Genomic DNA, 24,738 nt, shown 5'->3' on the forward strand with positions numbered 1-24,738 from the left:
TACAAAAGGGCCGAGATTCCTCCTGCCTCACCCTCCGAAACATCAATGAGACAGAGTGAGTAACAGAGAAAGGCGAGAGGAGAGAGAGAGGGGGGGGGGTGGGGGGGGGAGGAATGTTTGAATGAACTTTCGCTGCAGTACAGCTGTGATGTACATTAAGAGTTTCTGATGCAATAAAACCCCACAGATTCTCTTGCTCACGTTTGTTTTTTCTCCGTCCCTTGGAATTTCTCTCCGAGCGTGGGATGCGGAGATCTCAAATAAATGCAAAAAAAAAAAAAAAAAAATCAACAAAGCCCTTTTCTTTTTCCCGTTTCAGGATGGATACATGGGAATTTTCATATATACTCATGTGGCCCTAAGATATGTAAACATTTTCCAAGGCTGGCAGATTATGACGAAAGAGATTTGGGTTCGCCGTCCTCACAAAGACCCCCACAGGCGAGAGTCCACGGATGGTGTTTTGGTCACTAGAGCAGCCTGTAGATGGTCTGAGCTCCGCTGCTCCAACCTCAGTCAGCGCCGACGTCTCTGCCGTTCATCTACAAAAGCACCGACGCAACGTTCACAGTCGAGCAACAGTTTTTTTCGTCACATGTCAGTCGAAAGTTTTTTGGTCTGATATTCCTTCTTGTGGTCCCTTCTTTTTCTTTTTCTTTTTTTTGTCCATTTCTCCAACAAGAATTAATAATAAAAAATGTCCTGCAGAGGAGAAAATGTGTCCCGGTAAATGGTAGCAAAATAAAATTTGGTCCAGATAATAAAAGATTTCCTTCGCTGTACAAGCAAAATGTCCCTTCTGCCAAGTCCGAAGCTCACGATCAGGAGATTTCAGGCCTCAGATAAGAAAGGGCATCTGTAAAAGAAAAGAAGAAGAAGGGATGAAACAGTTGTTAAATTATTAGTGAAAAGGGATTTCCACCGAAAAATAGAGAGATGATAAAAGAGATATATAGCCGCAATAAATTTTGGACACATGTTTTTGCATGACATTCCACTCACATATGGCTATTGTTAGCATAGCATGTGCTAACAGTGGTTCGGGGTGTAAGGTCAAAGACAAGCTTTTTTTTTTCACACTCAGAAGCTCAGAATCTTATAACCAGGGTGTGATAAAGGACACGTGCATCATTCAGTGTTGAGCGTTACATAATACTCAAGTCCCGCCCCCAAGAAATGTTTAACCCGACGACGGAAAAAGTCTCTAAAATGTTTTATAAATGCGGTTGTAGTTTATGTATTCAGTTAAGTGTTCACTTAAACGTTATTTCCTGACGTGGCTAAAGGCTGCTTTAAAGCTTCCTCTACGCTGCTAGCAATGGGTTTCTGAATAATGTATATTCTGTGCATCTATGTAGTAAATAAATAGTACAATTAAAAAATACCGGAATCAGCGGATTAAATACCCATCATCTAATATTTCTAAATAAATGCATTGATTAAAACTCAATATATAGAAAAGGTTTGAAGAGGTAAAACTTTATTTTTGATGAAGGTGACAAAATATGGAAATTACACAAAAATAATGTTAAATATGTAATAATATGTGTAAATATATTATATGCATGAGCAAATATGCATTTTGTTGTTTAGGTTACAATAAATGCACAATAAGTTATCCTTCAGTCCAGAGAGGTCAAACCAAACTGTTACACAGCTCCAATAAGAGAAATAAATGCACTTATTAGTGAGGAGTCCAGTCAACACTGACCACAGATACAGAGGAGAGGAGGATCTATTGTTTTGTATTAAACCATGATTTACAGCCGGAGTCTGGAGACCCAAAAGACAAGTTACGTGTAAACATGTAATCACTTCAAAAAGTCATGGTTATGAGCGAGTAGAACACGCCTGATAAAGAAGGCCCCAAACAGTTCAATAAACTATTTTTACTCTTAACGCGCATTGTGGTTGCAGACAATAGCTCCGACGCACAGGAAGTGACGTGTTTCATCGTCTCCGTTCCAGGAAGACGTGACCGTGAAAGAAACGCCATCACCAGAAAATCCAAACAGAAAGATTCAGGACTGACAGGTAACCGCTGCAAAACGTGCTGTGCAACAACAACAAAAAACAAAAAAAACAACACGACCCGCTTAGCAACAGAGACGTTACCTAAATAAAAGCAAAACAAGTAGTTCGTGGATTACCGCTGTAGTTTCCGAGAGGCGGTCCAGTGGAGAGCTACATGTCGTGCACGGGCCGCTTCCACTGGAACCCTGGAGCAGCAGTCTCCACCGCTGCTTCCCCAGCTGACCTCAGTCCTAGCACCTGTTTCTAATAGCCTGCCCTGCCAGAGGCTATTAGGATCCGTCCACCCCCAGAAAGGACCTTTTCCTCTGCAGCTCCAAACCCAACCGCACACCGGCTATCCAGTCGCACTGATTAATCACATCAAGATGGCCCGCTTGGTGCTTGCAACGCTGTGGAGGTGTACGTGGGTGCGCGTGCTGTCTCCTGGTGGCTGCCTTTGAGCTTGTGTGTGTGTGTGTGTGTGTGTGTGTGTGTGTGTGTGTGTGTGTGTGTGTGTGTGTGCGTGCACGGCGCCACATGCCAGAGGCTTTTCCACGTGTGTCGCCCTAATTCTTTATTCTGTTCACTTTGAGATATCCGACCGAGATATTTCATTAGACGTTTCGCCGCTCTCGGATATTAAGTCAGATATTCATTCGATACACGCGGAGCGCCATGCAGTCAGACTCGCTGGGCCGCCGCCACGCTCTCTTTGAAGGGCCCCGGGTTTTGTCTCCAGGTCGCGGCAAGGTCAGTGGATGAACCTGATTGGTCAGCCCCCCCCCCCCTCCCCCCCAGTGGACCAAAAATTGGAAACGGCGGCCGCTGTAATCACGCTGTGACGGAGAACGACGTTGCCCCTCCAGAGTTTGTTTGAAGTTGATTTTAACCCTTCAGGTGACGGTAACGTGAAGTGACTCTCGCTGCTGGACAGGTAGGTTTCTCTAACAGTCCGAGGAGGGCCAGCAGTCACCACCGGAGCTACTCCTCACCCTGATGGGAGCCGACTCTGCGGTCTGCCGAACCGCAGATTTCAGGTATCAGCGCCGGGCCGATCGCTTCATAGATGGAATCAGATCCGCACAATTAACCCCAACACTCGAGACCGCATGATTGGACCCCGCAAAAAAAAATGTCAGCTGCCTTTAACAAGCAAAACCTGCAGCAACCTGTGTTGTGCTTCATTTTCTTCCCCATCGCTGGAATCAAAGCGAGACATTTTATATACTGTATCGGTGGACTTGGTTCAAATTTTCATCTGACATTGGAAAACTCTTCCAATTGCTTACGGTCATATATTTTAAAAAACAATCCTGTGGCTTTGTTGTTTGAAGCCCTGAAACAAGGATATCCAAAAATATGTATTCTTCCAATATTTTGACAGATAACTCAAGTTACATCCAACATTTCAGCAACTGCGAGAGCCGTGCAACCGTTTTGTAAAACTCATCACAAAAAAACGTGCTAATCATCACTGATTCCCCGTCATCTTTATACCGTCAAGCTATGTCAGTGTTGGTTTTTTTTCATTGCTTTATTCCCATTTAGTTTGTTCAAACTAATTGTTGCACGAAGAACTAAAACTACAGAAAAACCCAAAGAGGGCAAAAGAAAATGTAATTTATCGGATCTCAGTTTGAAACCCCAAATGTTCAGACTGCAAATACTCTCAGACAGAAACACATGAAGCTCATCAGCCCGTCAATATTCAATATGATTCAAGTTTTCATGTCGGGAAAACGTGGCCCATTCTTTGATGTCGAGCATCACCTGAAGATCATAAACAGTTGGTGTGAATCGAGTCACCTGACAGTGGTTTACTTGAGTACAATTTTAAAGTACTTGGCTTGACCAGAGTATTTCTGTTTTATGCTACTTCATACTTCTACTCTGCTACATGTTGGAGGAAAATATTGTACTTTATAAAATTGTGCTGTATTTACTGACTATACTTTGACTTATTCGAGAGCTACAGTTACTATTTATTTTGTAAATTAAGATTTTTACACACAAAACATATGATGAGCTAATAAAATATGACACATTGTTTTAGATTAAACTACCCAAGAGTTTACACGGTAGTTAAAGCAGCAGCCGATTGGTTAGGGCTCAAAATGACCTGAGCAGCAAATGGTCGGGCCGGAACCATTTGTCGCTTTCCCCACATTTCCTGTCTCTCTCTCTCTCTCTCTCTCTCTCTCTCAATATCAAATAAAAGCATGAAATGCCCACAAAAAATCTTTCAAAAATGTTAATTAAATTTGCTCCACCTTGACCAACCAGAACGTGGTTTATTTATTTAATAGGGACAATGATTTATTGCACCCGATATAGCTGAAGCTCATTTTTTTTCATTAACGGCTCTTTAAAGCTCTTGATTTTTATTTTAGTAAATGAGTAAACGGTGAGAATAAAAAGGTGGAGTCTATTGACCTTACTTTGTCCGTACTGGCCGTACTGGTAGGACGCCACGTGGTCGACGGTGTAGCCCGGTGAGCTGTAGGAGGCGGGGCAGTAGGACTGGGAGCTGGGCAGGGAGGGCAGGGCCGACATGGAGGGAACGCTGGTGAGGCCCTCCAGGCCCTTGATGTGGTCCATGCGCTGGCTGCAGCTGGTGGCCATGCCGGCGGGGGGCTCCAGGCCGCCCGTCAGCGGGGAGATGGCGTAGTCGCTTTGGGGCTGGTGCGGCACGCCGCCCGGGTTCAGAAGACCCATCACCTGACGGGAGGGAGAGAAAGAAGGAATGAAGGAGAGAGTTCAGTTTACTGTCAGAGCGGCTCTAATGTCAGTCAGACGAATACGGTTCACTTGAGTTGAAAATGAGCAGAACACACTGGATTTCTCCCCTTCTATATGTTTGCTCATGTAGACTTCATCAATGGAATTATGTGGATTTTTTTTTTTTTTTTTAATCAGTGATCGGCCCCCGACCCCAAACCCTAGCCTGCAAAGAAAAGGGGGATGTTCTCTGTTGTGTTTTTAGTTTCGGACAAGGCCTTACAATATATTAAATATCTCTCATTTTTCGTCTACAAGCACCGGGAGGGGGCAATATGTATCAACACAGACGTCGAGACAAGCACACAAAGGAAATCCCCCCGTCGCGGACATCAAACGAGCCCGTTTCCAGACAGAGATAGCACCAGAGAGGAAGAATTAAGCAATTTGTCTCAGATCCGCGGTTCCACTTACTCTAAAATTCCCTTTTGACACCGCTCCAAAAAGAACCCGTGGCACAAGATAACGACTTATCTCGGGGGGGAGATATGCCGGCAAAGATAACACAAAAGGAAAGAGGCCTGTGTGAGCTCGGGCTCCGTTCAACCTCCCGAGTAGATTTTAGCAGTTCTGGAAATCCGTTAGCTCTTGACCTGGTCTTTATTAGCGACCAGATAATCAAATTTGGGGGAATATTCGTTGGCCAGCAAAGGACGGAAAAGAGCCCGCGGGGAAAAGTGTTTCAACTGGTTTTCAAAAACAGACTTACCACCGACCCCCCCACACACACACCCCCCCCCCCCCCCCCCCCCCTCTTCAACGCTCTCTGACTTTACCTGTCCACATTCAAAGTCCTCAGCAGACCGTTAGTAAGGAATCAAGACTGGCTTTATTACTTATGAAAGTAACTCTTAACTGAATCTGCTACCTCTAAATGCATCGCGTCCCGCCTCCTTTCTCAACAGAGCGAAGGCCTCAAGGCTCCTCCAGTTGTCCTAATAAGAAGCAGGTACGCTGCTCTTTGGGTCCTCTAAGTGACATATTATTCCACATCCACACATACACATGGTCCTGCTTAAATCATTTCCCAAGTAGGGGAGGTGAATGGAGGAGTCCATGTTGATTTGGAGAGGGGAGTTTGTGTTTCCTCTCGTGCCGGGTAACGTTTTCCTAAAGGAATTAACCTGCGTTTGGAGGGTTTGGTTCAAACGGAGAGAGAGTGAGGACACGCTTTGGCTGAAATAAGCCACATGCAGACGGGAGGCATGCTCTTTAAAAGTGACGGATTCTAGTTTGGTGACTTTTGTCTGTTTGCCTCTCTTTAGCCGATACCCATCGTCCCTCTCTCTCCCTGCCTCATGACATGCCTGCTGGCCCGGCCCATCCAGAGTCTTTCATATTGGACCTCTTGCCCGTCGCCAGCGGCCCCGAATCAGTGCGTCCACGACTTAGCATGGGAAGAATGTCGGGACGGTTGGGGCGAAACATCTTGAGACAAGACATTCCTTCCCCCGCTGTATGAAATATATACAGATAAATTAGAACTTTAGAGCTTTCTGGTGGAGGAATGTCGAGGCAAACATTTTGAGAATGCAATCACGGGACGCTTCCCTCGGGGCTGCGCGGTACAGCGTGGAGCCGCGTTTGTGCACGTATACGAGACGGCGAGGAGGCCGCGTCTAGCCGCCTACGTACACACAACGTGGTTGGATCCGGTTATGTGCATGCAGCAGAGTAGCTCTGCATGTTTTTAAGGCTTGTTCAGTGTGTTAACATAAAAACATGAGGACCAACTCTGCAAAAAGTATTTTTTAAGAGGAAGGAGTTCCTGTCACGACACACACTTATTGTCCCAAACACATACAAGAAAATGGCCAAAAAATCTAAAAATAGTGTGAACTTATTTGTAAATAAAAAGTGCTTGTTGCTTCTGTATTTTTATATATTGTGAAAAACATACAGTTATCAATCTTCCAATCTAAAGAGAAGGTTGAGGAGCGGACTTAGCCATGCTGCTCAACCATGTCGTGTACTATTTGAGTAAAAGATGTAGCAAAATCCTTAACTGATCCTCCAAACGTCACGGAGTTGATCAATTATCTACAGTGCGTACGTGTGTGTGTGTCCCTGTAATTATGAGGACCCGCGAGCGTGAGGGTGTTCGTGCGAGCTCGTCTCCGTCCTCACACGGCGGCGGCGACGGCGGCGGCGGCGGCGGCGGCGGCGGCGGCCCGCTCTCCTGAGGAGTCGGACCGAGCCGGGGCTGGAATCTCATTTTCTGCCTGTTAGGGCCTCTGACTCCTCCGTCTCCTCTGCTGCACCCTCTGTCTAGGTGCGGAGACCTTGGGACTTCATGCCTGGGTAATTGGCTGTAATTGTCTTTTCACTTCTCATTTGTCACACACTCACTTGTCCTCTGTCCTTCTAGAGTCATCTTACTCCCCCCCCCCTTCAGACGGTGACCCTCCAGTACAGCCGGGGGGCGATTGTAGAGCGTATAGTTTATAAGACGAGTGGATGAATCGGGGAAGCGTCTTTGACACGTGGGCGAAATATTACTCGAGAAGTGTTTGACTGTTTTTGGAGCTCTTGATGTTTAGTGTGCGGCTGTGTGTCTGAGGGGAGATCGTGTGCTTTGAAATCTAATTTGAAGCCTGGGTGTGACATCCGTGCAAGTCAAACTATCTCAGTCTCTAGAGGCATGATGTACAGAATCAAACTCACACGTCTTACTCCTGTCAAACCAATACACTGCACGAAAACACACAAAGTTGTGTTTTATTTAAAACAACAACAATACTTGTGTTTAAGAATTAACAATTTCAACATTATTAGTATTTATATGGAATCAAATCAACTTGTCTCAACAGATTTCCTTTAAAAAGCTGAGTTGAATTATATGAATGTATTAAATAGACTGAATGAACTTTAAGCAGCTCAAACGCTGTGGTCTCACCTGTGGGGAGAGTCCGTTTCCTAGGGCGGGGTTCATGGGGTTGGCCGGTCCTCCGGCGCTCACAAAGCCGTCCGAGTAGCCTGAGAAGGAGTGGCGTCCGGAGGCGAGGCAGTAGGCGGAGCCTCCTTCCACCTGCCCTCCGCCACCACCGGCCTGGTGGCCCGAGGAGGGAGGGAGGGGCTGGGGCCGATGCAACGTGCTGGGGGGCTCCGACACTACGGGAGGCATCGCGGAGAAAAAGTTCAAACACTTGTGGGGACCGTCAGTTAAAAAGTTGCAAAACATAACTGCTAAGTTGTTGGAACCTGGATCAGGGAAAAGTGCAATTAAAACCAAAGCGAACTTGTTGTTCCTGTGTTTGATTTTACACTTAAGTAGAAGCAAAACTGCTGGATTCTATATAAACGTACAGTTAAAAACACGTCTGTTCAAAATGTATGAAGAGTAAATGTTTAAGTTTTTTAGATAAAAATGATTTCTCATGAAGGTGATTTAGATGAAACTATTCCAAAAGTAATTGTTTCAACAAATAAAGAATAGTTAAGCAGGAAATAGCAACACTTCTGTCAAAATATACTTATTTTAAATATAAAATTATGGATTTCAAAAAAGCGCCTCAAAATAAAAGCCATCAGAAAAAAAACAGATTTTTAAATCTTAAATAAACGATAACTTAGTTATTTCTAATAGATGTTGGCTCATTCCCCCTCCCCTCACATATAGTTTATTGTTTGAATGAATACTTTGAACCGCATTATTCCAGCAGCGAGTCCCGTCTCTGACCTTGTGCTATAGATGAGGGGGGGTAGGGGCTGTCAGAGAGCTGGTAGGGCCCGATGCTGGACATGGCTGAAGGTGGGAACCCTCCTGGGATCAGGTGATTAAACGCCATCAGCTGACTGGCTCCCGCCTGCTTCCTCCACCTCGCCCGCCTGTTGCTGAACCAAACCTAGAGGGACGACGGTGACGACGTTCGATCAGACAGTGTGTGTGTGTTACAAGCTACTGTGAGACATTACAAGTGTTCCAATGATCAATGTAAAAAAGAAAGGAGAGAAAAGAAGGTTGTGTGTTTGTTAAGATTGACATGCAGTGCCCATGTGGACGGGGCTCATGCTGGGCCTGCTTACACTTCCCACATGGGGCCTGTGGAGGAGAATTTACTGGACTCCAGATCAGAACTAGAAAAAAGGCCAGATTGGGCCCCTGGGAGTGAGGATGAGTAATCGCATGTGTGTGTGTTTTTATGCTGTTGTGTGGCGCAAACAGATCAGCAGGTTGCCTTCAAACGGTCGGAGTGTGTATAAAACCACGAGGTGTAAAAGTGTGTGTGTGTGTGTGTGTGTGTGTGTGTGTGAGGGATGTTCGTGATGGGTCATTAAGTGCACGCTGGTGTGTCGGGTCAGCCAGAAGTGAAAGTGTGAGCAGAGTGTTGCTGCCGTCTTGTAAACACGTTCATGTTTGAACTCCTGTTGAAGGATTTCATGGTTCCCCGTGAAGCTGAGGTCAAACTCACAACCCTCCAGCTTATAAAACCCTTTTTTTTCGCAAACCCATCATAGGAATTCCTGTGTTTCACGAGCTGGAATCTGCTTTTAACTCTCTGCAGTTCTTAAATGTAAGTGCGTGCGGTATTGACGTGTCGCCGGCGTACCTGGACCCTGGCCTCGGTGAGTTTGGCCCGCTGGGCGAGCTCCTCCCTGGTGTAGATGTCGGGGTAGTGGGTCCTCTCGAAGGCCCTCTCCAGCTCCTCCAGCTGCTCCGCCGTGAAGGTGGTGCGACTGCGCCGCTGCTTCCTCTTAAGCGGCAGATCGGGCTCTGACTCCACGTCCGAACCCTCGTCGGAGTGACTCGCTGCTCAAAACAAAAGGAGAAGGAAAAATAAGAAAACAGGATTTTTCTTTTCCCCCCCAAAAAAAGCAAAAGTTGATGTTTTTTCCTGATCCGCACATACACACTCGCAGATTTACAGCTTCACTCTATAAATCCTGAAGTGAACTTTTTAACGTTTGAAACTGTTGAAGAGCAAACATGCTGGTGTTGTGGAGGTGGATTATTGTGATAAGAAGGGCTGAAACATTCACTAAATGTCAACTAATTTGCTCTCTGCTTTGTTTACTTATAGTTTTCACTTGGTGGGTTATTTCCTTTCTTTACACACACACACACACACACACACACACACAAACATGCACCATAAGGCATATCGGTCCTCCTCGTGGTCTTGTGGCCAAACAGACCTCCATTCAGAAGGAATATTCTGAGCCTAAGGAATAATCCCAGTGGACGAGATTCCCAGGGCACCACAGGGGGACTAAAAGCCACACAAAAGGCTAATTTGGATCCAGGGGCCATTCTTTGAGCGTGTGTGTGTGTGTGTGTGTGTGTGTGTGTGTGTGTGTGTGTGTGGACAGTAGCAGCGGCTGCCTGGACGAAGGACAAACTGTTCAGTCAGGTGAATGCTGGTCTGCTTTTCTGAAAAACCGAGTAGATGGGAATCAGTTTTTCAAATCTCTCTTTCTTTTCCTCTCTCTGTCTCGTCACCAGTATTCAGTATTCAGTGCTTCTGCTACATTCTGGAAGTGATAATCAGATCTCATAGTGGGTCCGTCTCAAGTCTCAAGATGGAAGTCGTCGAGTCCAGAGTCTAAATGGGGCTTAAACAGTTTGGTGAGGAAAAAAAGAGAGTTCTTCACCAATTTACAGTGATAAAGAAATAGATCTTATAATTGAAGTCTTAACTAGAACACAACTAATTATTACTTATTATACAACTAGAGTCTAATGTCAAGCTAATCGTATGTTGACTCCCCTAATGTCTGATACAAAAACACAAAATAAACCCTCAGTGCAAAACTTTCATTACCTATTCCTTTTTGAAGAATTATTTTTGTCGTCTAAATGTCAGAAAAAAAATGGAAAATGGCCAGAAAAAAATCCTTCAAATGACTTGTTTCTTTCCGACTAACAGTCCAAACCCCAAAGTTATTAGATTTCTGATCATATGAAACTGAGAAAAACGTCCTCGCACCGAATATTTGGCTGTTTTGCTTGATATAAAAAAACACAAAGTATAACTACAAATGTTGTCTAACCATTTTACATCCGCCTACAAATATACATAAGAAATACATAAGTTGTGTTTGTGACTCGTGATCCTGGGCCCGGCTGAGCTGCAGTGATCTTATGTGACAGCTTTTGTGTTCCTGCTCTTTATCTCAGCCTCAGATCTGCATCAACACTGTAGCGAGCTGCGTTCTATCCGCTCGCTTCTCTGCTCACTACTTCAAACACTCCGTCTAAAGTTCACCGAGGCCAAAGCACCCACTTTTTGTGTTTTTTTTTGTGTTACACTTAATTAATTCCCCCTCAGCGTAGGGGAAGTTTTGTGCACCAACACTGTATTAGTTCCCCCTCAGATGCAACAATAAAATACAAGAGAATCCAAATATCTCAGGGCCCCTCATGTGAAACTGATCCTCTCTCCCCCTTCGGCGGTTTTCTCCTTGCAACACCAATAGCAGTGGGAGTCAACTTAACATGCATTAGGGGCAAATTGGTAAAGAAACATTCAAGCATGAGGGAGGCAATAAGTAAAATATTTTCAAAGGTGGGGGGGGGGGATGGAGACATTGCCTTAAGCCTCTGCTGAGTATCTCGCAGTTTTGCACTCGTCGATTTCTAGCCTCTTTATCAACCGGTGTGTGTGAGTTTAACACTTTAAGTCATTTCAAAATGGCCACCGTGGATTAAGACTCAGTTTCATCAGCTGTTTTGGAACTTCACAGCAGTGCGGGCGACAAAAAGCTTTCTAGTTTCGCAGGCCCCACGTCGCTCACACCCAAACTAAAAAAACAACCGCGACGATTAATGTGACTGGTGCCGGTACAGGACTCGTGTTTTTCGATGGCGGGGGAAGGAATTCAGCTAGCTTCGGATAGCTTTGGAGTTTTTTGGACGGCACGGCTGAAAAACAAGAGATGAGGCCTTTTTTTGTTTTTTTGCAGCCTCCCCCTCCAGTTCCTGCACGGAGGAGGGCGGCTAGGAATGCTTCCTCGCAACCCCTTCCCCTCCCCGCACTAGAGCAGCATGCAACGTTCCTCGGCATTTCACAGGGATTTGGGTTCCTGGGAAAGCCGAGGCGGCCGGGGGAAAATCCTTAATCACTTTGGAATTACCTATCGGTTATGACTGCTACCGGGGTTTCCAGAGCCCTTCAAAAGAAGCGACAGAGTGGCACCTCTGGAGCCTCGGGAGTCTCGTCGTGGTACGATCCTGAGTCATATCATTGGTTTACCCCGCATTGTCAGATCGCTACATCACTTGATGTTAAGATGCAGACGATGGGGCGAAATGATAAAGATGATTATGATACCACGAGGGTAGAACACTGGCTGATAAAAATGTCTACCAGCATGTATAAAAAAAATAAAGCCGCACTTCAAAACAACACCAAACTCCTAATTCGCCAACACAAACTTTTTTTTTTCCGCACACCACCCTCCGTAAACAAGCACCACCTTCTCCTCCCTCTCTCGTTCCTCCCTCCTTCTCACCCTCTCTCTCTCTCTCTCTCTCTCTCTCTCTTTGTCTCCCCATCTCTCTCTCTCTCTCCCCTTTTTTTCACCCATATTTCTCTCTGTGACTCTCGGGGGCTCTTTGTTGCTCCACAGAGCCGAGGTCTTTGCCCGCGATTTCCACGCTCCATCTGTGGAATCCGTCATGGCTCCCTTCGGCCCTTCACAGTGGAGGGCTGTCACCTGCCCCACGGGGGAGCTGAAGGGTGGGGGTGGGGGTGGGGGTGGGGGTGGGGGGGCGTAAAGAGGCTCGGCAAAGGGGATCGGGGGGGGGGGGGCTAGATGGGTGCACAGCCGGGGGCATTTATAACCCCCATTCCACCCCCAGAAAAAACACCCCCTTCCTCCAGAGGGAACCGTAGGAGCACCTGAGGGGTGAGAAGGGCAGCGGAGTGGGCCGACAGGGGCCGTTGTTGCCGATGTAAATGTCCCCGTGGGGATAGTCCGTCTGGGCATCTGTGTTGGTTTTTGTTGTTGTTGATGTTGTTGGCGGAAGCGCAGCACATCCACTTGTTTGTGGGCCTTTTCTCAATGCTGTGAACACCAGCTGAGCTAAAAGGAAGAACTCTAAGTGAATAAAATCAGCTGTTTGTGCCTTGTTCAGAAAAATACACGCGTTTATCGGTTTACTGTGAATGATTAAAAGGTGAAAATAAGATGCGAACAAATATGTACAATAGAAATTAAAATACCACTTGCATGGTACTGTTTATTCATGGTTAAACCATTTATTTTACACTTAAATTATAACGGGATATATCATGTTTTCTCACATTTCTTTAGGAAGATACCCGCGCTCATGACAGATAAGAGCAAACTGTCCTCATCACAAGAACACCGTCACCTGTTTCAATGGAAATAAACTTTTGGACGCAGGTGGACATAAACTCTGGGTGAGAATCAATAAGAAAGTAATTTGCTGCTTTTGAATGTCTGGTTACTGCAAGGCAGAAATCACAAAAACCTTAAAATCATGAGTCTATATAAAGATGGTATTTACATACAGACTCCCTACTAAACGTAACTTTTACTGTGGCTTTCAACTGAATGCAACTTATTCTGGCGATGGATGATAATCTTTCTGACATGCTCACATTTTTGAAGACACCAATTAGAGAATTATACAGTTTTAATTTAACCATATCTGGTAATTGCAATACAAACTGACAATAACTTCCTGGATTTGGTTAAACACTTAGCTAAGCTTAGATTGCAACAACAACAACAACCTAAAAGAAGTTAATTATCCCGCCGCACGAAGCACCCACATGCCTAATACTATATATACTATATATAATACTATATAATGTGATGCAAATTAAAAGAGGCAGGTGATGAAGGTCCACGGCGTGGACGCGTGGGGTGAAGAGGGTGTTTTGGTGGCAAACTTGTGCCAAGACGGAGGGGCAGCCACCCAGTCACCCCTGAAGCTCACAAACACACACAAAGACTCGCAGCACTTCGAGCACATGACCCTGTCGGGGCTTCCCCTCCCCGATTCCACGAGCACTTTTGAGGCTACGTTAATCGAGCTTGTCAACCCTGGAGGCGTCTCCAATTTAGCGTCCATTAACAGTGATCCCCTCTGCTCACAGGCCTTTCAGTGTGGTCAAGCAAACACACACACACACAATACTCCAAAAAAAAGGATCTTAGTATTGATGAAACATAATGCCAACTCAGCATCAGGTTGTGTGTTACCTCTCTGTTGCTTGAGACAAGGAGAGGGCCGAGTAGAGGAGGCTGAGACCTTTCCCCCCTCTCCCCTCCTCGCTCCACGGATCTTATCCAACCTTGTAAACCTGTGGTTTCAGAGTGCCCCGTTTGCCGTCATCGCCTCGCTATCCCCAAGATCTGATCACATCGATTTGGCACCGTCAAATAGCCTTAGCCAATCAAATTATCCACTCTAACCTTCGTATCGCCGCCTGGTACACATATGCTATATCTTAAAATACTGTATTTATGGCCCCTGTAAACACTCGACTTCTCTCTGTATACTTTTTCTCCACCTCAGCTTAAAGGAGCAGGGGGGGGGGGGGGGGGGGGGGGGGGGGGGGGGGTTGCAGACATGTTGCTGGCTCTTGTCAGTTCATCGAAATATGAGAAAATATGAGCCTTAAAAGGGTCAAATTATCTGAGAAGGGCCTGGAAAAGCGGGATCGCCCGGGAGCCGAGGAGCATTAAGCCGCAAAATAAGAGAGGAGCAGTTGGGAAAGAGGGGGGGGGGGGGGGGGGGGGTAGGTAGCTGGGGCTGGAGGAGAAAAGAAAACTGTTTAATTTAACCAAACTGAAGCCCTCAGAGGCACACAGGGCACGGGACTCCGAGCCAAAACAACCTCTCCGAGGGCCAAGAAAGCCCCAAAATGGATCCCACCGAGCAGCGCCATCCCAGGGAGGAGGGAAAACAAGGAAGGAGAGGGAGGAAGGAGGAGAATGGAGGGCTTAGCTGAAAACAGACTGTTGGAAAGACTTTCAGCTTTGCTGTTTTTGTTTTGAGACAGTACCGCGTTGAGCATTTTACACAAGACAGATAGAGAGGGAGTGAAAGTGGGACGTGGCTTTTGGGGGCTTTGGGGAATTGATAGGCCATATGGGAACAGTTTACACCCCTCTTCGGACATCCCAGTAACTCTTCTGGGGCTCTGGTTAATAGTGATTCCCCCCCCCCCCCCCCCAAAACAAAAGGCAGAGGAGACAAACGCAGCGTTTATTTTGGGCGGGCCGACCGTGCTGCTCCCATTCAGGAGCCGGGGGACTAAGTGACTGGCCGACTGCATTAAACAGTATATAGAAGTCAAGACAGGCAGATGCTGGGCCGGATAATGGCTTTACTGACAGCTTATGGACCCATCTGTGACTCTTTCTGGTGGGTTGAGGAAAAAAAGATGCTGTGTGTAGGAGGAGGAGGGGAGGAGGGGGGAGAAGGAGGGCGAACTCACTTGACTTGCTAAGGAGGAGTTTCAACCTTCACAGCTGCCCTGTAAGCGAGAGTGTGCCAGAGCTGTGTGTGTGTGTGTGTGTGTGTGTGTCTGTGTTTAAAGCATAGGGTTGTGATTACACACACACAAAAAGAATGATGTGAGCAAACCATCAATAAAAATGACACGACAAAGTGTGCGAGGCTGTCATCAACAGGACTTATGGGAGTTGTGGAGGACGGAGGGGTTATCAGGAAGTGGTTACCTGTCATTTGGAGCTAAATGTGTTGCTAACCCCGTTTCCTGTGCAGCGCTGGGGGAGAGTGACCCCCCGCGACCCCTGCGGTTCTTCTCCGTCTTTTTAACTCACAGCTCCAGTCGGCGGAGCGATCCAACAAGGTGAGCTGTCACTCTCACTTTTTCTTTCTGTTTTTTACACTAACAAGGAGGATGTTAGACAGATTCATCTCTCTGTCAGCCCCCCCCCCCCCCCCCCCCCACTGACTACAGCAGCTATTCATCCTTTCAAGAAAATGTAGGGTCGTCATCAACAACACAACTGTAGTAGTACGTCACGTATTTCCTCCTTAAAGGGACAGTTCATCCCAAAAATAAAAAAATACTTGTTTTTCCTTTTACCCTTTTTGTGCCGTTTTTTAATCTTGGTTGTTTTGGTGTTAGTTGCCTAGTTTTGGAGATACTGGCCGTAGAATTAAATAAATAAAAAAATGAAAAACTCAGCAGCAACTTCTCTTTCCAAAACAACAAGAGCAAAATCATGTAGGAACTATTTTCTTTCAACCACATTTCCAATATGAAACTGGTCACAACAAAGTCTGTGGACTATCTTGAGTAACCGGGTCATCGCTGTTGAGTTTTTCAAGTGTATTTTTACATCTATATATATATATATATATATATATATATATATAGATGTAATATAGTTCTATCGTATTGGTAAGAAGGCGAATAATTCCAAACGTGAACACTTAAAACAATCTAGATTGATAAATAGCACTGCAGGTAAGAGGAGAAATAGGTATTTTTGATTTTGGGGTAAACTGTCCCTTTAATATCGCGGTCATGCTTAAAAGAAATTATAGAAATTTGGAAAGAAAGGAATCTGATCCGGTTCAACTCCTTTCTTTTAAATTATAATGCAAAAACTCAAGTAAAAAAAAATCCAGTGAGGCATGTAGAATAGCGGTAATGTACTGTATAATGCTGCATTCATGGGACACGGGTGAGTGCAGATCTGAGTTTCTTTTCCTCAACTTTCAGATGGCAAATATTAAGGAACTCCTGGTTTTGGCAGAGAATCCCTATTTAAACAGGGAAATACCTGTAATCCGGTTCTACAGAGCCGTACATTCATTGGAAAAGCCCGAAACCAAATTGATTGGTTTCATCCCAGCGCTGCGCTGTCCAACACCATGTAACGACTAAGTGTGACACACAGATCTATCACAAAGTTTGAGAGGGATATTCCCCACATGGCACCGAACTACAGCGTCGAACACACATTTCCGAGCCTCTTCGTCGACGCGGCACAAAAGCTTCGGGGCTAATTAGTCAACAGAGCTCTGAATGGAAAGTCAGGCGTCATCGGCCGGGTGATTGACAGCTGCCTGTCCCCCCGTCAGCGGCATAGATGCTGCGTTTACTGGCCTACGGCTGGCCTCTGCAAACTTTGACACTCAACCCTAACCCGCCGATACACACTCTCACACACACACTCTCACACACACACACATACATACACATTATGCAAACACATTTTTAAAAAACGACAGTATACTCGCAAACCGACAGCAAGGCGACGCACTCACATTCTTCCTTATACTTTCTCAGAAACACACACAAACACACTCATTGCACATTAAAAAACAACCTCTCTCTCCCCCCTCCCTCTCTCTCTCTCTCTCTCTCCCCCCCCAGCTGTTGTGCCTATAGTGCATACTTGCAGCAGATAAAGAGGGGCCTTATTCTAAGGCGAGCCATTCTACTTGACCTTCGCTGGGCCCTTTTCACTCTTTCACTCCCTTCAAACCGTCTTTGGGGCTCAATGTGGCTAGTCCATCACGGGTGAAGGCTGGGGCGCTACAGCCAGCCTTGAAGGGGGGGAATACCCCAAATACCCCCTTCCCCCCACCTACACACACACACACACATACACACACACATGCACGCACAAGCCTCCCTCCCTCCCTCCCTCCCTCTCAGAAATCACCCTGACTTCAAAGTTGGTGTGCATTCATTAATTGCCCTTTGAATTGATATCAGAGGGTCACAATAAGAGTGTGAAAGGAAAAAGAGGCTTTAATGAAGCATAGAGCGGCCATTCATTTGCAGATAACTATGTTTTCACGCTTGAATAGTCATCGTGCATGGGCTTATTAGAAAAAGCTCACGAGAGAGGGAGGAGTGCGGGATGGGGAGAGAGACAGAGAGAGAGAGAGAGAGAGAGAGAGAGACGGAGAGAGAGACGGAGAGAGAGACGGAGAGAGCCCCCGGGGGGGAAGAGGAGAGTGATTTGGCCACTTGGCCCTCGTGCCCCTCTTGGCCCTCGTGCCCCTCTTTGCCCTCGTGCCCAGGGACTCGCTGAGTGACGCATTCATTCTTTCAACAGACAGACAGAGAGCCCTCTTCACCAGACACTTGGCTCCGGCCAGTAATAGCCAATAGCTATTCTAAGACCCAGTCCAGAGCTCATTGGTTCTGTCTTTGTCAGGTTTGACGGGACGGGAAGCAGCAACGGGCGATTTATTAGTCCTGCTGGGGGTTTTTGCAGATTATTCGATCAATCATCTGGTCTATGAAACGGTTAAAATTAAACTTAAAAGTCATAAAGTCCAAAGTGTTGTCATCCGTTTTGTTTGTCCAACAAATAGTCCAAAACATTACAGATAAAAGCACCAAATCCTCACATTGGAGAAGCTGAAGCCACAGAATTTGGGACATTTTTGCAAAAACATTTTTAAAAAGAAAGAGCTCAACTATTAATCCTTAATCTAAATTGTTCGTATTCACTGACTCATCGCTTCAGCTTCATCACATACTCATCATTAAACTGAAATATCATGTATAATATGCGAGTTCATTCTGTGTGTTTGAAGCACGTCTTAACTTTGCTCCCTACAGTTTGTGAATATCAGAGCACAGGCTGCTTTTAAAAGACACAATTGAGCTCATTGATCAAAACAAAAACATGTGCAGCTGGAAAAACATGAAATCTTGTCATTGTGGAAAAGTTTTATCAGTGAACACTTGAGAGTCTGAGTACTTGACGTTCTTCAGATAACAACTGCAAACCGCTGATTCAACGGTTAACGTGAAAACTCTGCAAAACACCCTGGCCACTAAACACACTGCTCCGCCTGTGCTCTCCAACCCATTCTCTGCTCCCTGGCTCCTCTCCTTCATCACTCCTCTCCTTCCTCCCTGGGCCCTGGCGCTGATCCACTGTGTGCCCACATGTTACTTTTTGCAGCACGCCATCCTTCGCCACCCCCACCCCGAGTGGCGGAGAAGGAAAAAAAAAACCACGTTCTTCATTCACTGGCGTTATTTACACAAACAGAGTCCCAACTCCGTTTCTGTGACAAAGCCAGCTAAATCTTTACGGCTCTTTCATGTATTGTCTGCCCGCGGTTCCCTTTTGTCCCCCAGGCCATTGGCCCGGGCCCTGGATACAATGAGCCCGGGGGAATGGAGGCAGATTGAAGGAATGCGCCTCAATAAACCTAATTATGACATGATGACTGCGCTCACCATGGTAGGGGTTTTTCAAAGATCCTGGGCTTATTCAATTAGCCCTTTCCAGGATCCCCTTTCACCAAATAAAGTTATCCCTTTGACTGTTTGCATTGCAGAGTGGAATGTGCGCGTACGTGTGTGTGTGTGCGTGTGTGTGTTTGTGTGTATGTGTATGCATGCGGTTGTCTGTATGTGTGTGCACACACACATCTCGGGCCTAAATGGAAATGTATCGGCCCTCAACAAGGCTCCTCTGTATTATCTGGCTAATTTCACCTAAGTATGGACTCTAGAAGATACACTGTGAAAATGTGGAGCAGGAGGAGGGAGGAGGAGAGAGGAGGCGGGGTCACCGTGACTGTTTTAATCATTAACTTTGTCTCCGGGGTTAATTACTATGAAGCTGGGAGTTTGGTGTGAGCCCAGCCACAGGCCTGGAGGGCCAATGTTGCTGCCAGATACATAAATATTTGATGGAACGTGGAGGGGGCTGTTTTTTGAAACTCGACTTATCGTACAGGAATTTTGGAAGAAAATGTAGCTTCTTTATATTTATTATTTATTTATTTATATCAAAAGACAGTGATGGTAATAACTCTCAGCTTTGGCTATGTAACTGTGAATATTGATGCCGCCATTCAAGACACACAACAGTTTGTAAAACTGGGCTAAACGTTTCAATGTTTTGGTTTGTGTCATAATATTCATCTCAAAACGGTATAAAATGCACTGGTGTTATTTTAAAAGTTTGCAGTTATATTTTTTTGTTCATGAAATATACTAACTCAAGATATTTTGTATTGAAAAGTCACAACAAATATTTCTTGTTCCAAAGCAGACAGCTTCACACACATAAAGATAAAGGTGGTGGCCAAAATATAAAACTAAAACATATTTCATTTATAAATACTAATCAGATCTAGTTACTGCAGTCATTTTAAAGCATGTTTAATTGCAACTAAATATATTTAAAATCAAACTACAAAATGTTACAATAAAGAACTTATTGAGACACTTTATGGAGTGATTTGACTTGGTGCGCTCCGCAGGATGGAGCCCAGATACGAGACGAGCCGCAGGCTGAGAGAAACAGAGAGGGGGGAGAGAAAGGGAAGGAAACAAGAGGGAGAGGGGCGGTGTGGCTCTCCAGATGAAAGTGGGATGAAATAAAAGGGTCGATTTAATCTGCTTGAAGAGATTTGGTGAGCAAGTGGTGGAGGAGAAGGAGGAGGAGGAGGAGGAGCGGGAGGAGGGCGAGTTTTTTCGGGAGTTGCGCGCATCAGCGCAGGACGGGTGGCCGGAGGGGGGGGGGGGGGGCATTGTGAAGCTGCGCTCCGGGCCAGACCGGGGCTCTCCGGGGAGAACATTGGTCCCCATTCACCGAAACCACTCTTTAATACACTCCCTCCGTCATTTAATGTGACATAGCACAATATCGACATCATTTAGAGGACATTATTAATGTTCCGAGGGGGGGGGGGGGGGGGGGGGGGCAGCGAGGCCGGGATTCATCAAAGAATCAATAATAGATCATGAGCTGCAGGCCGGAGACGGCTCCGTGTTCTTGGCATCAAGGCGGAGAAGCTTCATCAAAAGCTGCTCGTCTTTTTCTGTTAAAGCTCTGACATAACAAATGCAAACCGGAAGTAAACAAAACAACATGTAGCCTATGTAACTTTTTTTTTTTTTTAGATGAATCTAAATTATAACTTGACCTAAAATATGTCTTACTGGCTTGCCAGCTTTGTTCCTCTTCCTGTCATATTATATATTTATTTGCATTTTTTCACTTTAAAAGTGGCACATCTTACATCTGCATTTGTGCGCGCGCACGAGTGCAACAGCCAGGTTTTTAGGGGGCGAGCACGCATCCTTGGGGCAATACGTGAGTGGGTTTCAGAGGCCTCAATTGTCCCTGTGAATGGCAGACGGACCCCCAAAAAGGGAAACATTTTGTAGGTGAAAACGGCCATTTTCCCTCGCTGAACGGGGCCCTCTAAACCGAGCCGGAGCTCCCTGAATAATTCATCCTTCATTGCGGCCTCAGTGTGTTTTGTCGGGCTTTTTTCTCTGTGGAGAAGCTTTTTTTCTCTCTCTCTGACTGAATTATAAACAGGTTGCCTTCTTCTTATAGCGCGGCGGCCAAAGCTGTTTCCAAGCTGGCCTTTTGTCCGCGCGCAGGCAGCCCAAGCGTGAGCCTCAAATGGACTCTCGCGCCTTTGTCTCCCAAGTTCATCCTTGAGCGTCCCGTTGTGCGCGCGAGGCGCGTCTTTGTGGGGAGTTGGAAACCGTTGAACAAATGTTTGATCAACTCATCTGGGGGACATTTTGTCTCCTCCGACTAGGGTCCCTTATCTGTCCTCCCCTGTTGTTGACATTTCGCTGCTTAAACTGTTTCCCAAAGTGAAAAGAGAAGAGATGGAAACGGTTTGAACGCCTCATGTTAGGGGCCGTAAGTCTCCGGTGATAGATTATGAACTGGCATGTTAAAATATGAAATATAATAAGATAGTTTTTCCCCCGGAATGAACCCGCCCCGTTCAATTTAGCTGTCACGCAGCGTGCCCACCTATAATCAACTTTCCCAAAGTAAAAAAAAAGAAAAATATTTGAATGGATTTCATCCTCACCGCGAGACGACTGCTACCCCTGAGAGGAGAAGATGGAGCCATTATGGAGGTCAGTGATAATTTGGAAAATACCAAATTAAAGTGTGACGAATTGACACACTAATGACGTAGGCAGATACTGACATTCAACATATTAAATGGGCTCCAAACCGCTCTCACGTCTACCGTCTAATGAGGCAAATGAAGAACATTTTATTCCTTGGCTTGCAACACATCCTATCCCACAATATAGTTTCCACTGAAACACCTGGGCTGAGGCCAACAACACTGGAAAATATTTAAACTATTTTAAAAACGTTTTTAGCAGGAGGGGGATTGTTTTTCTTTAAAAAATAATAAACTTTCTAATTAAACTTGTTTCGAAAAAAATCACTTTTAAAAACGTCAGTTAGATCAGTCTATTGCGCCTGCTCCAAATCTACTACACAGTCATTACATTACATTTGTTTTTGTTTAATAAATAAAAAAGTAATTATTTATTTGGTGGTGCACGTTTTACAGTGAACGATGTCGTTTCAAACATTAATTAAAAAATGTTTTTTTTTGTTGCATGAAACTATAAAACACAAAGCAAAGCAACGGGCCAAGACACATGTGATGTGTTTATAATTCATTAAAGTAGTTAAATATATTGATTCATAATGTCTCTCTTTGTAATCCTGCAGTCCACGAGAAATAAATAACAAAGAAATCTATCTTTAAATATGTGCGTCCATACAGGCTTACTGTGGCTGTTCATCCACACCAAACACTGCACGCTCTCCCTTCCGCACAGAGAACGTCACCTGCTGTTTGATTTACGCTGCACGGCCTCATGGGGGGGGGGGGGGGGGGGTGCATTAGACGGAGAGATATGGTCGATAAAGAATTCCTAACAAAGGACGAGACAACGCTCTCCACCCCCATCCAACAACTTTACAACATGCTAAAACTCCACAGAGAGGCTCGTTACGCGGCTAAATAAAAAGCATTCTCTCCTTTACGCTCTGCTCGTGAGCAATCAACAGGTTGGAGGTGCTGAACACGAGACGTTCACGTTTGTTGAGGAGGTTAAGCTGCGAAATGGGAATGTATCCCTCTATAATTCAATACTGGTGGATAAATAGCCTGTTAGCTTTCCACTTTCATCCTAATATTCCCCAAAGCACGGCCTAAATAGGCGATTTAGCGAATATATAAATAAAAAGCGTGATTAAATTCCTCCCACGTGGCCTCACTGTATCTGATCAAACTTTGCGCTCTAATGTGCGCGTGAGGTCACTGATGTGACCCCCAGCTACAGCGAACAGCCAACTATTGTCCTCCACATCACCGGCCAAAGAACTTGGAGAGGTTCACTCACATCTGTCTCCCAGGATGCCTTCAATGCTGTGTTTGGCCCTCCGGTCGTTCTCCTCCAACTCCTTCCTCTCGATCTCCTCTTCGTCCTCCTCTTCATCGCCTCTCCCCCCGAACTTACTCCGCATGGTGCGACTGATGGAGCTCACTGCGAACGGTCGTTCAAAAAGTGGAAATAATTACGAAAATAGAAATACAAAATAAATCATACATTAGAAAAAGTATTTAATATTAAATAATTAGCACTACACCAAAAGATGACAAAACATACATTTTAAATAATAATAACATAACATATATTATATATTATATATTAATACGGTTTATTTATTATATATATATAATTAATAATTAATTTATTATATATATACACATAATAAATAAGCGTTATAAAGTTGTCGAAAGTTTCTAAAAACTAAATTACTGAAAGAAACGGGGCTTTTTTAAACTTTACTTATAGTTTTTTTATTATTATTATTTTAAAAGTATCTGACAACCTGTTGTGGTGGCAGTTTAACTTGATACATAAAGAAATAAGAAAAGGTAAATAAATAATAATATTAATAATAATAATGTGTAAATTCATCCATGTCTGCCCTTTTTACCTGAAGGTACGTTGTTGCGGTCACATATCCCATCCTTCAGTAATTTATCCCGAATCTCCCAGCTAAACATACCCGGGTTTTCCCGCTTGTAATCTTCTATTCTCTTGTCTACGTCCGGCGTTGTTCCCTGCTTTGAAAAGGTCAGAAGAGTCGCAGTGTTGATTCACTTTGTTGTGGCCCTTGGGGCACAATGCATACATCGCCTTTATGGGCAATGAAATCAACAAGTTAATTAATGTCCACGTTAAGCATGCAATGTGAATGTGCATCAGTATTATTCATAAGGTTATATTCTGCATATCTGCAATACAACCTTATGATCTGAGGGTATACCTTGGGTTTGCTGCCACCGATGGCCCCGGGTCTGATGGAGCCCGTCTCCTGGTACCGGCACAGGATTTTGGACACGCAGCCGTGGGAGACCCGCAGCTGTCGGGAGATGACACACGGCCGGACGCCGTGGTGGGCCATTTCCACGATTTTATGTCGGATGTGGTTGGGCAGAGGTCTGCCATTTATGAAAACTCCCCCGAGCTGGTTCACACGGCCTTGACCCAACGGGGTAGACACTACATGTAATCCCAAAAAGAGAAACATATGAGAGGAAATTGTCACCAAAGTTGATCCAGTGCATGTTACAGAAAAGTTGCGTTTAACAGACCCAAAAAATGTACCTGAACACATCAATAACAAGATAACAAAGCAGCTGTTTTCTTTATATAACTGCTCCAAAAAAACAACTGACAATAAATATGTTTAGGCAATAATGTAAAGCACAAATATCCCCTTAAAACATCTACACTATTTATTAAAATATAGCATCAAGTTAATAGACTAGCCTGCAAAACAATTGTGCTAAAAGTTGCTTCAATTAAATTAAATGTGAGGAAAAAAAACAGAAAAGCTGTAAAAGTAGATGAAACTAATGATTTGTCAGCTCAGCTATAGTGAAGTAAGATGTAGTTCTACTGCTATAACACGTAGAACTGCACTACGTTTTGCTGGAGAAACGTCCAGAAAACAGACATATATCTTCCGTCAACATCCTTTTGGTGCAGTGTGATGCTTTCACGTTACCTTCCAGAGGGAAGCCACTGCGGGGATAGTTGTGAGCCAGCGTGGGTCGCATCATCCTGGTATCGACCCCGCCAACGCAGTGATACCACCAACACCCCGCGGTGACTCCGGATACCTCCTTTAACGGGGAGGTCGGCTGCTGCTCCA

General features: G+C 45.1%; 1 protein-coding gene across 1 annotated transcript; it reads right to left on the minus strand.

Annotated features, from left to right (window-relative positions):
• Nucleotides 1-220: 220 nt before the first annotated feature.
• On the minus strand, nucleotides 221-24,675 carry pax3b (paired box 3b). Its single transcript, XM_079165691.1, has 9 exons — nucleotides 24,592-24,675; nucleotides 23,848-24,083; nucleotides 23,515-23,641; nucleotides 22,914-23,057; nucleotides 9,342-9,541; nucleotides 8,471-8,636; nucleotides 7,688-7,902; nucleotides 4,452-4,731; nucleotides 221-856 (listed from the first exon to the last, which is right to left on the minus strand). Exons 1-9 carry the CDS (start codon nucleotides 24,644-24,646, stop codon nucleotides 822-824), a joined length of 1,458 nt encoding a protein of 485 aa, XP_079021817.1. The 5' UTR covers nucleotides 24,647-24,675; the 3' UTR covers nucleotides 221-821.
• Nucleotides 24,676-24,738: the final 63 nt, after the last annotated feature.

The sequence above is a fragment of the Pholis gunnellus genome, assembly GCF_910591455.1.
Source record: "Pholis gunnellus genome assembly, chromosome: 9".
In the NCBI taxonomy this organism is placed as follows: domain Eukaryota; kingdom Metazoa; phylum Chordata; class Actinopteri; order Perciformes; family Pholidae; genus Pholis; species Pholis gunnellus.